This window comes from Dama dama, chromosome 12 (assembly GCF_033118175.1).
Source record: "Dama dama isolate Ldn47 chromosome 12, ASM3311817v1, whole genome shotgun sequence".
NCBI lineage: Eukaryota > Metazoa > Chordata > Mammalia > Artiodactyla > Cervidae > Dama > Dama dama.
Genome location: NC_083692.1, coordinates 2520929 through 2536311, shown reverse-complemented (window position 1 = coordinate 2536311; position 15383 = coordinate 2520929). Strand labels below are relative to the sequence as shown.

The following is a 15383-nucleotide window of genomic DNA, read 5'->3' as shown; positions in this document are numbered from 1 at the left end:
CTCCTGACCGGCGGGCCTGGCCCGGGATGCACCCGCAGGCCTCCGGGTGCCCAGTGTCCCCGTTCCTGCATCGAGCTTTGGACACTAGTCAGGCTCCCGTTCAGTGTCAGCTGCGAGGCTGAGAACTGGCCCCACGCTCTGCCTCGGGCTCGGGACCGCGTGAAGGTGCCGGGCGAGGGGGTGGTCGCTGACCAGCCCAGACCCCGCCGGCCAGCCGTGCGCCTGGCGCAGGGCTGCGTGTCCCCTGGAGACGGAGACGCTCCCCTCACCGAGGTGCCTGCTCCCCAGGGCTCTGGCTGCCCATGGCGCTTCTCTGAGACCCCAGGAGGGCCACTCCTGGTGCGGATGCCGTCAGACCCCCTTCTGCCGTCCCTGGCAGGGATGGGGGAAGGGAAAGGCACGTGGGCACCAGCTTCCCCTGGGTCCTGCGGGCTCCCCAACCCCTCCAAACCACTTCTTCACCCCAAACCCTGCTTCCCCAGGGAGAGGCGCTTCGAGCCTGGGAAACAAGCTGGGCAAGCTGGTGCTGGCTTCCTGGGCAGTGCTCGGGCTCTGCTGCCTTAGTGAATCAGCTCTTTCATGTGGAAATCGCATGAGGGTCAGAAGGACAGAGGTCCTGCGAACCGACGCACTTCCTGCCCCCTGGCAGAGTCACCAGACCTGGGGAGCCCGCCACCCTTATCAGCTCCCACGGAAGGCCCTTTGTTGCTTCTGCTCTGGGGGACTCGGGAAGGGGAAGGAGGCAGGGGCTCTGCTTTCATGGGTGGGTCCCGGCCCTGAGCTCTTCTGGGACCCCCACTGGACCTGCCATCCTCCTGAGGAGTGCAGCCCACGTCCTGCCCTCGAGGAAGCCCCGTCGGGGTCCTGCTGTGCATTTGACATTTGTTTCCGAGCTTGCAAACGGCTGCGTCCACTGTCAAGGGCGACCCCTTCACATCGGCGATGGTGAGACTAGGGGCCGTGTTTCACTGCATTTGTGACACACCTCGTCCCTGGCCCCGTTGGTTTCCTAAGTCCCTGCTGCTTCCTGAACCTCTGACCCTCGGGCTGACCCTGACTTGCCACCTGAGGAGCTGGTGGTGGCCGGCAGGGAAGCCCCTAACCTCCTCCTCTCGGCCCCTCAGGGGTCTCCCTTCGAGGACTGTGCCCCCCGCCCCCACCAGGGCGGCTCTGTCCCCAACACTCCGCTCACACATGTATCCCTGTCACCAGTGCCCAGATGCCAAACCCAACACAGCCTCCTGTCTCCTCCTTATCCACCCTCTCAGCACCTCCTAGCTCCTATGTCCACTGAAAACTCACTGTTTCACAGAGGGGAGAGGGCAGGGGAAGGGGCAGGCGACTGAGACGTACGGACTATTAGGGATGAAAGAACCTACGAGGATATATTGTACAACACGGGGCTATGGGGAACATTTGATATTACTGAGCATATTATAATATGACATACAATTAATATATATACATACTATAAAATATAGCATATACTCTTATAATATATACAGGTATAGTGAGCGCATGTATATACTATATGCATAATATATACACATGTACAGTGCGTGCACACTCAGTCGTGTCTGACTCTTTGAGACCCATGGACTGTAGCCCGCCAGGCTCCTCTGTCCACGGGATTCTCCAGGCAAGAATACGGCGTGGGTTGCCCTGCCCTCCTCCAGGGGATCTTCCCGACCCAGGGATCGAACCCGCGTCTCATTATCACTCTTGCGTTGCAGGCGGGCCTTTACCAGCACTACCTGGGAAGCCCAGTATAGTATACAGCATACATTATTTATCATACTTTATTTTACACATGGAGTATAACCTTTAAAAACACATAAAAAGTACAGGCTGATTTAGAAATCGTTATCTTAGAAGCTCCTGAGTGATCGCTGCCTGCTGCAGGCTCGTGCGTTACCATGTGTGGTTGTCATGATGGTGTCACTGTGCAGGGAGAGCAGCAGGGCTGGGGAAGCAGGTCCCGGCAGCCCGCGGCAGGGCCGGGGTCTCGGTGAGTCTGGCCTGGGACCCAAGCCCCTGGGTTCCGCACAGGCCCCTCTGCAGCCCCCTGGCTGCACAGACAGCACTGCCTCCCCCGACCCCAGCTTCCGCCCACCTTGGTGACCACTGGCTTGCCACTGATTTGGCTTTCCTCTCCTCCTCCATTTTTTGGGGTTGCTACACTGGATCCCAGTTGTGGGGTGAGGGCTCTCCTGGCAGCCCACAAGCTCTCAGGTGCAGCCTGTGGGGTCCAGCTCCCTGACCAGGGATCAAACCAGAGCCCCTGCATCGGGAGTGTGGAGTCTTAGCCACTGGACCCCCAGGGACGTCCCTTCAGGCCTGGGCCCTGCTGTCCCTTTCTCCATCAGCGTTCCCTCCCAGGCCTTCTCCTCACCTTCCTTGCCTTTAATACACCACGCACGACTTTCTGTTTCCAGCCCAAACCTAAAGCAAACCTGTTCCCCAGACCCAGGCCGCCCGTGGTGGGGAGCAGAATCATCACCACCACCGACTCCTGCACCCGCGTCTCGGTCAGCAGAAGCTCCTCCACGGATACACTTACCAGCTTCACCCGGAAGACGCCTCGGCGTCCCCTTCCCTCCGCCCAGAGCCCCCGCGGTCCCAGGAACAGCGCTCACGGCCCGCTCCCGCGTGGCCCCCGCCCGCCCTCGCAGGCCGGGTCTGATAACGCCCCCTCTGGTCCCCTCACTCCGCCTGCGGCCCTTCGGGAGGAGACCCTGGCCTCGCCCGCGGTCTCGCCGTCTCGCCTCCGCGCTCTCGCGCCCGCGGCCTGCCCACGCGCGCCCTCCGAGCCCCGCGTGCCCGGGGCTCCTCCTGGCCCGGAGACCTCCCTTCTCGTTCTCCCCGAGCCTGCCCCGCCGCGCCAGGGCTCTCAGCACGGGGAAGCCAGCGCGGCTGAAGCCTGAACTCCACGAAGGGAGACACGCCCGTCCGCCCCCTCCAGAGCCTGGAACTCAGAGGCCTCCGGATGCGGGTGCGGGCTGGGGGCCGCCCTGGGCGGGGCCGGGGCTCTGGGACCACACTGGTGGGTCTGGATTCTGGTTTCTCCCCTTGTTGGCCATGTAACCCTAGCGGGGCAATAGGAGACCTGCGTGCTGGTGTTTCATGTGTAAAATGGAGTGACTGAAGGTATGTATACCTCATACGGCTGGGCTTCCCAGGGGCTGATCGGTAAAGAAGCCGCCTGCAATGCAGGAGACGCGGGAGATGTGGGTTCAGTTCCTGGGTTGGGAAGGTCCCCTGGAGGAGGAAATGGCCACCCGCTCCAGTATTCTTGCCTGGAGAATCCCATGGACAGAGGGGACTGGCAGGCTACAGTCCATGGGGTTGCAAAGAGCTGGAGACGGCTGAGCAACTCAACACGCACTCACACACACACATTTTATATGGCTACTACAAGCGCCAAACAAGCTGAGACATAAAGTCCTGAGATAAGATCAGGCACACACATGGTGCTTAGCAAACGTCAGCCACCTGCAGGGGGCAGGCCATGAATCCAACCCCGGTTAGGGGAGGGGCAGGTCTGCGAGGCTGACCCGCGGAGACTGGCAGGGGGGCAGCCTGACCCTGGGCACTGCGGCTGCCTCCCGCAGGCACGCCCTGTGCAGGGACCCTCACGCCACTGCCTGCGAGCTGTCTCCATCTTGGCCTGGTGCCCAGGCCGCAGGATCACCCCGAGACCCTGCCGAAGCACCTCCGGGCGGCCAGGAGGAAGCAGGCAGGGGGCAGGGCGGAAGGGACAGGCCAGCAGGGCCAAGGGGTTTGTGAGAGGGTCACAGCTTCACATTCCCAGCAGAAATCCGAAAATTGGATCTTGCATGTCTAAGAATAGCCGCTGGTTTTGATGGTGAGAGGTGCCAAAGACAAAGCTATAATTATTAGTAAGTAACAAGCAGAAATTATCCACCTACCGCAAAGTCATTTTTAGCTGCCATCCCCAAAGGGGAGACTGAAGGCTGGGCATCAAGAAGCTGCTTGGTTTGAGAAAGACCCTGGTTGAGCCCAGGACTGTGAATCTATAAATTTCCAACACCAGTGACCACGTGCGTGTGCTTCTAAAGAAACAGGTCTATGACTCCCAGAGAGATATGTCTATGAGGAGCAACCAACATCACATGCTTTTATTCCGCCCTCCTGACTCCTGTCTCAGTGAGACCATAGAGGAGCTCGCTTCTCTACATGGCCTGGGTTTCCCTTCTGTACAACAGAGGAAAATAACCCTTCTGACCTTCTTTATAAGATGGTGTATATATTACAAATAGCACTGGAAGATACTTGGAACTTTTAGGAAAAGAGACCATAAAAATGGATGGTTGCTTTTGAAACATCATGTGACGCCCAGATGCTATAAAGAAAAGATTGATAAATGTAAAAAAAAAAATTGTCAAAAAATCACAACAACAAAACCCTGAAACACAAACTAAATGAGAGAAAAGACAGCACATGTGACACGAGGCAAATTTCTTTGGCACGAAACGTAACCAGTGCTTACAAATCGAAAAGAAAGGCTCTAAGACGAACGGCAGGACCCACGAGCAGACAACTGAAACCCCACTTCCACCTGTCAGACTGGCAAAGATCTGGGAGTCTGACAGCTCGTTGTGCTATAAAGATCTGAGGAAATGGTCTTGCGCATCTTGTTGTTTAGTCACTAAGTCATATCCAACCCCAGGGACTGTAGCCCGCCAGGCTCCTCTGTCCATGGAATTTTCTAGGCCCACCGGAGTGGGTTGCCATTTCCTTCTCCAGAGGATCTCTCTGACCCACGGACTGAACCCAGGTCTCCTGCACTGCAGGCGGGTTCTTTACCACTGAGCCACCAGGGAAGACCTCATACCTTATTGACTGGAATGCAAACTGGCACAGTTGTGGAAGGCAATGTGACAAAATTTACCAAAAATAAAGAGTAACTTTTGATCTATCAATTCCACTTCTAGGAATTACTCTTACACAGAAGGACTGATGCTGAAGCTGAAACTTCAATACTTTAGCCACCTGATGCGAAAAACTGACTCACCGGAAAAGACCCTGATGCTGGGAAAGATTGAGGGCAGGAGAAGGGGACGACAGAGGATGAGGTGGTTGGATGGCATCACCAACTCAATGGACATGGGTTTGGGTAGACTCCGAGAGCTGGTGATGGACAGGGAGGACTGGCGTGCTGCGGTTCATGGGGTCACAAAGAGTTGGGCACGACTGAGCAACTGAACTGAACTGAACTTACACAGAACAATGTACAGAAGGTTATTTACTGATGCACTGTCTGTAACAGGAAAATACTAGAAATAATCTAAACGTGAATCAGCGGATCATTGGTTAAATGATGGTGAATTCCCACAGTGGATTCACCCTCTGATGTGACAGGTAGCGGCCTCGGGGAGCATCACCCCTCTGGTGGGGGTGCAGCCGCTCACGTGGCGGCCGTGGGGGGGGAGGTGACCGGTGCTCAGGATGGGGGACACCTGCATTCCGTGTCTTTTGTGTCCTTTAAACGGTGTGCCGTGAGCTTGGATGATTTTTTCAAACATAATTTAAATGAAATTCTCACATAGGTTCAGACAAACCAAGTGACCGAACACATATAACCCACGTGGTTTGGCCACTGGGTATCCCAGGAGGAGCCGGGGGCTCTGAGTCAGAAGTGCCCAGAGGAGGGGTCGCCCCGGGCACGGTGTCCCCACCCGCCAGGTGTCCCAGGAGGAGCCGGGGGCTCTGGGTCAGAAGTGCCCGGGGGGTTCGCCCCAGCACGGTCTCCCTGCTCGGGGGGCCCTGAGGGGCCGAGCGTCCCTGCTCTCCTGGGCTCCCTGCAGGGCTGGTGGCTGTTCCCTCGAGCAGCAGAGGGTCGGGGGTCCCAGTCACGACCTCTCTGCCTTTCAGACACACACCCAGCGGCCCAGGACCTGCTTATATAACAGGCTGGACGTCTGGGTCACCTTGGAGTGGCCTCACCTGCCACTCTCAAACCCAGAGCCGCCTCCATCGGGCCCCGCTGCACCAGCTCCTGCTGTGCTCAGACCACCAAAAAACGACCAGGAGACAAGAGACCCACGGAGGCCACAGAAACCCATGGCCCGGGGCATCAGGCCTTGATCTAGCTTCTTCCTCTGAAACCTGCAACATTTACAGAAGCTGGCGGTATTGCTGGAGCTGATGATGGGCACAGATGTTCCCTGGTTTCCATACGTTCTCAAAAAATATGGGTCACTTTTATTTTGCCGCCCAGAGCAGTCAAGCTCAAACCACATATGGTAAAACCTTACATTTCAGTGGAAGCTTGTTTTATGAATTCTTTCTGAATTTACCTCTTCAAAGACTAGGTTGAATATATGACACATTTCTAATCTTGACTCAAACAAAGTCAGTGCTTTGAAAGAGTCAATATGGCACTAATCCTCTAAGATTCTAATTTATGCCACTATTCATGCTACATAAGCGTGATTTATATTCTGCTCGGAGTTTATACGGCAGGTACGACATTTGCTTTCCAGAATTCAATTCCACCAACTCCTAGAATGTTAAAAACCACACCTATTAATAGCAATGAGAGCCTTATTCTCTCTTACAGGCTGTGGCAACGAGAAATGGATGCCACGTGATTAATAAAACTTCTAGGACAACTCCAAATAGAATCTTAGCTGCCAAGTTCATCAATGCTCTCAGAAGCAGATACATAGCTTCTTCCCAAGAGTCATGGTAGACCCCGCCAAGAGGAGCAAAGTGTCGGTTTCTGAGCACAGGGCCAGCATCCACCGCTGAAGCTGTCCTGGACTCACTGCCCCTCATCCAGGTCATGAGCATTTCTGAGACACAAGCAAGAAGAGCAGGGCCTGAGGGGTCAGGGGAGCTGGGTCCAGCCTGGAAGGGTCACCATCAGCCCTCTGGCTTTGCAGACTTTGGCCTTTCAAAAACTCAACTTGAGGGACTTCCCAGGCAGTCCAGTGGTTAAGACTCCACGCTCCCAGCACAGGGGGCTCAGGTTGGATCCCCGGTCAGGGAACTAGACGCCACATACCGCAGCTGAGAGTCTGCACAAAGCAACTAAAGGTCCTGCCTACCGCAACTGATGCCCGGTGCAGCCAAGTAAATGCCCATTAAAAACAACAACAGTGACTCGACTTCACGCCCATTTTGAAGGACAACGCTGCCCCACTACTCCCCCTGCAAGTTCAGGCAGTCTCACCTGAGCTAGACACTAAAAAGAACCGCTTCTCTTTCTGGTTTTTGCCATCAGTGCTCATGAGGGTGACGGGAGAGGACAGTCATTATGTCCTAGACTGGGGACCCGGCTCTTCTGCAAGCAAGCCGCAAGGGCGGCTTCGCTGCTGCTCCTGGGTCCTCAGCATCAGCCCGTCTAGAGCCCCCGAGAGGCCGAACGCTGACAAGCGTCTGAGCAGGGAGAACAATGAGCGGCCGTGAGTCACCCCTTGCCTGTGCTTCTGCTCAGAAGAATATAATTTATTAATTTATGGGCATTGTTACGGCTCATTTAAAGGTGCCAACACAGAAGGTGCTGGCTGAGCTTGGCTCTGGGAGATGCCCAAGCTAGGTAAATAAACCCAAATGTGTCTTCTTACACAAAGGTTGCAAACAAGGTTGAGCATCGTGCAATTAGCCTTGGCACAAGCAGACTAAACAGATGGGTGGTGGTGGGTAAGAAGCACTCTCCCCAGCCAGATCTGGGCTTTCACCGGGCACCCTGGAGCCAAGCCTGGGAGGTCTTGCAGATCAAGGGCTGAAACTTGAGAAGCGGAAGTGACCTTTCACACGGAACTACACACAAGCAAGCAAGTCAGCCGCCATCACTGCGCCCTACGGGGGGATTCTCACGGCTAAAATGCCTGTGTGCTGGATTTACTTGGGGAGACTTCCTAGCTATGCAGAAGCAGCCGTGTGAAACTGGGCTTGTGGTGGGGGTCACACCTGCTTTCTGGGCTAGCGTCCCTCAGGCAGCCATGGGTACGTGCCTTGCTCTCTGAGGATCGCCAGGAGTGCCGTCAGAGAGGGGAGTTTGGACACAAGTGTTGTCCTTCCCCGGCCTAGATGAAGACGTCTGTCACCCGGACCCTGACCCAGGGTCTCTGGGACTGTCACTGCTGGAGTGTGTGGGGTGCTGAGCTCATCACCCTAGGAAAGGGTGCGGTGAACCCCCCGGCGCGGAGGAGGAAATGGAGGCTCATCACCCTAGGAGAGGGTGCGGTGAACCCCCCGGCGCGGAGGAGGAAACTGAGGCTCAGAGCTGAAGCAGGCCCGCCGGAGCTCTGGGTCAGGGACAGCGCGCTCCGCGGTCCCGGGCAGAGGCGGTCTGGGGGGCAGTGGCCCTGCTCCTGTGTGAACGCTGCCGCCCCGGGCACATGCCCCGCTCGGGCGTGGCGGTAGGCGGGGTGGGGCTGGGGGCAGAGCGGTACCTGCGTGCAGCCAGATCTGCGCCAGCGTCATCCAGGGGTGCAGGGGGCCCTGCTTGGGGGCGCTGCTCTGCAGGGACGAGGCCACTTCCGACAGCGCCTGCTCCACTCTGGAGGCCGCGACTGACGTGGCGTGGATGGAGCCTGCGGGGTTGGGGTAGGGGTTCGAGAAGATGGCGTCAGAGGCGAAAGGACACCGAACCAGCCAACCCCGCACGCCCCGCAGCCCCCACACAGACACGAGACCAAGACGCACGCACGTCCCTCCCCCGGGGGTGTCTGTGTTTCGAGGGTCCCACCCCATGCGATCGCTGGGGCCTGGCATCCTAGTTTCTGTCCTTGGTCTTAGTTCCTGTCCTTGGCGTCAGCTGCCCTCTGAGTCACAGCAGAGCTTACACTGCAGAGCGACTCTCCAGGAGCCTCGAGTGGGCTGAGAAGGGGGACGCAGCAGAGACGCGCTGCTGAAACCCGGCACGCCTGGAGGGCGACCAAGGCAGGCGACAGAGCACCCCTCCCGGGGCCTGGACCTGGAGACTCCCTGGGGGGCAGGGGAGGAACCACCCTAGTCTGCTGGGGAGGATTTTGTTCTCAAACCCAGCAACCGCCCACTTCGTTCCCTGGTCTTTGAAGGATCTGGTAGCCATAGTCCAGGACGTAACTTAAAAACTACAGAAACAGCGCACTTTGCCCGCTCTATAAGCAGATGTCTATCGCAGAGGCTAACACCAGCCTACTGGAGGTCAGGTCACAGCAAAGAAGCTACGCCCACCTTACTCTTCTGTAAAAGCTGCTCTTCTGAGGGGCTGGGGCCGGCAGCCCTCCTGACAGGTTCACTAGCCAGAGGGATTTGGCCAAAGGGCTGCTACTCAGACGTCAAATGAGTCAAACAACACGTTCCTCCACGCTGACCTGGGGAGCTCCTACCAGACAGAGGCCACCTTCCAAAACAGGGATCTCTCCCCACCTCTTTCCCACATCCCCTCTTGGAGAAATGATTTCAGAACCAGGAACAGGAGTCTCAGTTACTTCAGATTGAAAACTGGTGATATTTATATTCACTGGCAACATTCTTAATTTATAACTCATCCTCAAGTGTAATACGGAGATAAACATTCCAACCCTGTCAGTGGTAACTATCAACTTATCATGAGGTTGTAAATGGTGATAATATAGACAGATACATGCTGACTAAGTTGGGTCCACTCTGTGAGCATAAAAATAATTTCTGCTGGGGCTTTCAAATGTACTATAATCTATTCATTTTTAAGAGTATTTGCAGTGATAAACTGGCCATCCATATTGTGTTTTGACGGTCCCAACATGAAGGAAATGTGGATTTTTCTCAATACGCTCAAATCTTTGGTGGGAGGGGGTTGGTGGAAGTGAAACGCAGGAGGGGGCTGGGCACCAGCCTGAGAATCCAGCTTCTGTGGACAATCCCCACACAGACAGCACCCGCGGGCACACGTAAGAGGGTGGTTCTGGAGAAGGACCAGGGAGGCCTCCAGAGTCAGTGCTGCCATGTGAGGAGGACCACGAGGCCAAGTTCAAAGGTGATGCAGGAGAGCTGATGGAGTTCAGCTAAGAACTGACCGTGTGGAGACAAAGTGTGTCAGAATACTTAAAAAAAACCCTAAGCAACAAGATGATGAAACTGCTGTTGATTTGGGGGGTCTTGTTCTGTTTTCAATCTCTTTATGGAAAATCAGTATTTTAACTTTGATAACAAGGATGGATGTAGCTTCTCTGAGATTTTTAATAGCAATGATTAGTTAAATCAATGAAACTATTGTTGCTACATCCTGACACTGTTCCCAAGCTGGCTTACCTTCTCACTGACTACCTCCAACAGGGGTTCTCAACCTTGGCTTCACATTAGAATCACTTAAGGTTTAAAAAAACAATCATGATGCCATAGCTACAGCATCACTGATGCTAGGGGTGGAGCCAGCCATCTATTTGTTAATAGCTCAGATAACGCCATCGTACAGCTAAGACTGAGGCCCCGACCTGGAGAGATGGAAGAGGGTGTTATTAGACGACGGTAGGTCAAGAAACGTCTGTGGGTGTTGCCAGCTTGAGCGGTCCTGCCTCCCTGCAGCCCAGCGATCTGGGGAAAGGGAACCCGGAAGCTCTTGTTTTTTAGGATGGGGGTTCTCAGAGTCCTCTTATCTCAGAATCCCTTTGGACTCTGCAAAGTCATTTTTAAAAATTAATTAATTAATTTGGCTGCACCAGGTCTTAGCTTCAGCATATGGGATCTAATTCCCTGACCAGGGATCAAACCTGGGCCTCTGTACTGGGAGCATGGAGTCTTAGCCACTGGACCACTAGGGAAGTCCCTCTGCAAAGTTATTGCAAGACCCCTCAAGAGATCTTGTTTACATGGGTTATATCTATTGATACTGAAATAAAAAATGAAATCAAAACAGAAATGCTTAAAGTGTTTCATTTTTAAAAAAGAAAAATAATACACCACCACTCTAGAAAAATTCTACACATTTTCTACTAGATTCTCAGACTCCTTGGCTACAAGGATTTGTGACTTTTAGACAAGGGGCTAATTTTGCTTTTCAGATGATCTGTTTGATTCACAAATGAACTACTCAGAAATAATGTCAAAGTTCCTTCTCTCTGTGATATCTATACCCAGCTGGGGCCTCCCTGGTGGCTCAGACGGTGAAGTGTCTGCCTGCATGACTCAGGTTTGATCCCTGAGTCAGGAAGATCCTCTGGAGAAGGAAATGGCAACTGACTCCAGTATTCTTGCCTGGAGAATCCCATGGATGGAGCCTGGCAGGCTACAGTCCATGGGGTTGCAAACAGTCGGACACAACTGAGCGACTTCATTCACTCACATACACAACTAAATTCATTAATTCTTCACATAATAATTTTTCACTGTGAAGAAGGTCTGGCAAATGATGATGCCAGGAGTGGTGATAATCAGTTTTAGTGGACATGGCCTGTTCCAGGCACTCTGGTTTGCATTTTATGTATATTGCTTCATTTACTCTTTAAACAATTCTCTGAGGCAGGTAACACTGTTATCTGCATTGTTTAGATGACAAAATTAAGATTTAGTGAGTAAGTTACCCAAATGCATACAGCCAGCAGGTGACTCAGACACTAGTCTAACTGCAAATCTCGCCTCTAAATCCAGCTCGGATACCACCTCCTCCAGGAAGGCTGCCACGAGCCTTTGGTTCCTCCTCCCCACCGTTCTTGGGTAAAATGTTAGACCTCGGGACCTCAGTGCCACATATCCTCCTATGGTCACAGTGATCCCTGTACAGACCACACTGTTTGACGTTAAAGTTAACGCAACTGTCTCTCTTGTGAGACTGAGTGGTTCTGGAAGACAGGAGTCATGTCCTCCATTTAGGTATTTTGAAAGTGAAAGTCGCTCAGTCGTGTCTGACTCTGTGACCCCATGGACTGTTCAGTCCATGGAATTCTCCAGGCCAGAATACTGGAGTGGGTAGCCATTCCCTTCTCCAGGAGATCTTCCCAACCTGGGGATCGGACCCAGGTCTCCCGCATGGCAGGATTCTTCACCAGCTGAACCACCAGGGAAGCCCACTAGGTATTTTAGGGGCTAACAATGCCAGGCCCCTGAAATGTGCTTGGTAAATGCTCGTGGGACGAACGAATGAATGCTGGGTGAATGAGCACTGCCAACAGACTTGTCACTGTATGAAATCTGGAAGATAGTGGCTCCTTTTCAAGGAACCATGGCTGGGTGCCCTACCCTCCTTCCCTAAAGGCCCAGTGCCAGGACCTTCCCGTCTCAAAGGGCTCCTCCCAGCCGCTGGCACTAAGGCTGCCAACATGCACACCTGAATCCACACTGTACCAGGGGCTTCCCAGCGCCAGTGTGACCAACCCCTTACACAGGGAGGGCGACGGAGGTCCGTCAGAAACAACTGTCTCCTTCCCGGATGATCCCTTTTCACACACACCTCAGGGGGCAGGCACCCTTCAGGCTCTGAGCGAGGGGTAGGTATCTGAGCATCCAACATTTATTAACAGGAGCAGGTGATTTACAGTAATGATAAAAATACTTCATAGCTAATGTCTACAGGGCCTCCCTTGTGGCTCAGTGGGTAAAGAATCCGCCGGCAACGCGGGAGACCTGGGTTCAATCCCAGGGTTGAGAGGATCCCCTGGAGAAGGGAACGGCAACCCACTCCAGTATTCTAGCCTGGAGAAGTTCATGGACTCTATAGTCCATGGGGTCGCAAAGAGTTGGACACGACCGAGAGTGACTTGAAATTTCACTTTCATTCTTCCTGGCAATAGTGCAATATATCAAACTCTTCCACTGGGTTAGAATTTGGAGGAAGAAAGGGATAAGCATCACTATGAATTAGAATGGATAAATCTGATTACAAAAAATAATCAAAACAACCTGCATCTTCCCGTTGCATAGGACTGAAATGGTAAGTGCCAAGATAGATTTTGATTTACGTAGGCAAGCATCTAGAAACACTAGTCCTGACCAACCTAGTTTTAAAGCAACCCTTTCTTTCTTATGAAAGCAAATGTATTCTTACAGCGTGCATGGGGGTGAAGAGGATTATCCCTCCAAGGGAAGTGGACAAACTGAGGCTTGAGAAAGGAATTAGAGGGAGGAACAGAAGGCATATTTCTAATTTGAAATCCAAGACTCTGGAGGAATAAGCTTCCAGATAATCAGGTTTGACAGGTGATCCAGGGGACGTGTCTGGCCACTGAGCATCTCCTATTTATCACATTAATTTGAGAAGTGCTTATCCCTGTCAGAACCCTCAGGGCCGAGCAGCCACCAAGTCCCTCAGTCACAGGGTGCAGGGGCTCTGAAAAGCCACCGTGAAACCAACTGAACCGACAGTGACGTGGGCAGGGGCGCATGGGCCCTGAAACCTGGCCTAGGTTCTGTGTCCAAGGGGTACACGATGTCCTGGAGCTGAGGAGAGCTGAATTTCCTCCCACCTAGATGCCCAGGAGAAAATGCTGCTTTGGACATTTGATACATCGGCAAAGAGCCGCTTGAAGAACTGTTCTGATCCCCAGCTCCATGGTCTTTATCAGTCCTCGCTTAGGACCACCATCTGGGTGGGGTGTGGAAGGGGGGCTGCTGATACAGATGCCGGGCCCCTGACCTCAGGAAGTGGAATCCCAGCTCCGCACCCCTGGAGGATTCCTACCCCCCATTCCTATCATCTGACGCCCGCAGAGAAACCCTGCCAGAAGCAGGACACCGGGTCCAGCCAGCTCACACTGCCTCTGCAGCTGACAGCTTTCCCAAATCCTCTCCACAGCTCACCACACCTGCGGTCAGTTTCACACCGACTCCGACGTGGACCCAGTTTCAGTACTTGAGGCTCATCAGGCAGAGGAACCTCAGAGCCCGTAAGCTCTTACACAAGAGGCACAGTAAACTTCACGGCCGGGTTGCGTTCGGTCACCTCCGTTTTCACAAGCAGGGTCACCGACTGCCTGGCGTGTTTTTGTACTCCGGCGGCCCTCTCGACTCTTCTGGTGGCCTTAGGTAAGCTGCTGTGGTTTGGACGAGGTCCACCTTCCCTCTCCCCTCCCATCCTCACAGAGTGTAGAAGAGGAACAGGTCTCAGATACAGCCCTGCTGACTTGGTGAGCATCACAGCCCAGGAACAACTGACAGCTGCGCTACTGACGCGCGAAAAAGAACAACCACCCCTCTACCAAAGAGCTAGAGCGGACCCACGTCTCAGTGTCCGCGCTGGGTTCGGGCTGCCCTCTGCTCCCCCCTGGAGGGTCAGCTCGGAAGCCTCTGCGCGTGAACGCGGCGCGGGGCTGCACCGAGTCCTGCCTCTCCGCTCGTCGCCCACGTCCCCTCCGCCCGGGGCAGCCTTGCAGGCACCCGGCCCCCCGGCGCTGCTCCGAGAAGAGCCCGGGTGTGCACGAGTTGCCCACCGCCCAGAGCTCTCTGCATTTGTTTTCCCTCGGTCCTGAAATGACTCGGTGCTACCTGTCGGCAGAGTTCACTCGGCCTCCGGTTCTTCGAAGCTGTGTCCCTCCCCCCAACAATGAAATAGAGGAAAAAAGCCGCGTCACTTCTCAAAGGCCCCGCGCACGGAACGGTGATCTGAACGCGTGAGCACTCGGCCAGACAGCTGTGCTCCAAATCTTCCCTCTTTAACAGGAGAAGGATGCCTGTTTCTCAAGTCGAGGCTTCGGACCTGATGAGAGGTGGTCCAGCGACCTCCTCACGCCGGGTCCCTGCGCTCCGGGAGCCTCAGCGGCCCGGGCCCGAGCAGCCAGCGAGGAAGGGCAGGAGGCACCGGGCCCCCGCTCTTCTCGGAATCCTTTGAAAACACGGACCGTTTTCCCTCCTCGCCCACCCCTCAACTCTGGGTTAGGACAATCCCCATCTCCGCTGGAGGTGGTCCTGCCTCTGCTTTGGGGGGTGGGCTCCTCACATGGGGCTGTCAAGGGTCTCCCTTCCGTATTCTGGCCCCTGGAGGGCTGCCCCCCTCAAGTGGGGGGCTGGGGTGCACCCCGGCAGTGCGGCCCTAGGGGCCATTGCGGGTTCCATCTGCCTTCTGCCCTCCGTGAGGCCCCCTGCTTGTGGGCTATGCTGATCAGTACCTTTGGGGGCTATTCTCATAGCTACCTTCCTTCTTCCCTGCGTGAAAAGGAGACTAAGATAGCCATGTACATCTGCACAAGCCAACCCCCCAGTCCCAAGACGAGGTCACGACTCCCAGTGACTTTCACAGAGTATCAAGCACAGTTCAGACCTGATGGGACGTGCTTTCCTCCTGAAAGGGGAGGGGGGTCCTTTCCAGGGAAAGCGTCGGGAAGTACCCCGGCGGCAGGGGGCATGCGCAGCGGCCAGCGTGCTCCGGGGGTGTTGGCGGGGCGCTCAGCAGGCATGCGGGGGGCCGGCCGTCGGAGGGAGCCCGAGAGCCGGCTGCGGGCGGGAGGCAGTACCTTCGG

At 54.8% G+C, this 15383-nt stretch overlaps 1 protein-coding gene across 7 annotated transcripts in view; it reads right to left on the bottom strand.

The window, feature by feature from the left end:
• TTC7B (tetratricopeptide repeat domain 7B) overlaps positions 1-15383 on the bottom strand; it is a 265869-nt gene that overhangs the window by 27636 nt on the left and 222850 nt on the right. For 6 of the 7 annotated variants that reach the window (XM_061156423.1, XM_061156424.1, XM_061156421.1 and 3 more), the window contains one exon: positions 8424-8564. The exons of the other annotated variant lie outside the window; for it this stretch is intronic. In XM_061156423.1, coding sequence (XP_061012406.1) covers positions 8424-8564 — 141 coding nt within the window. The remainder of the gene's footprint in view (positions 1-8423; positions 8565-15383) is intronic. 7 annotated transcript variants of the gene reach the window in all.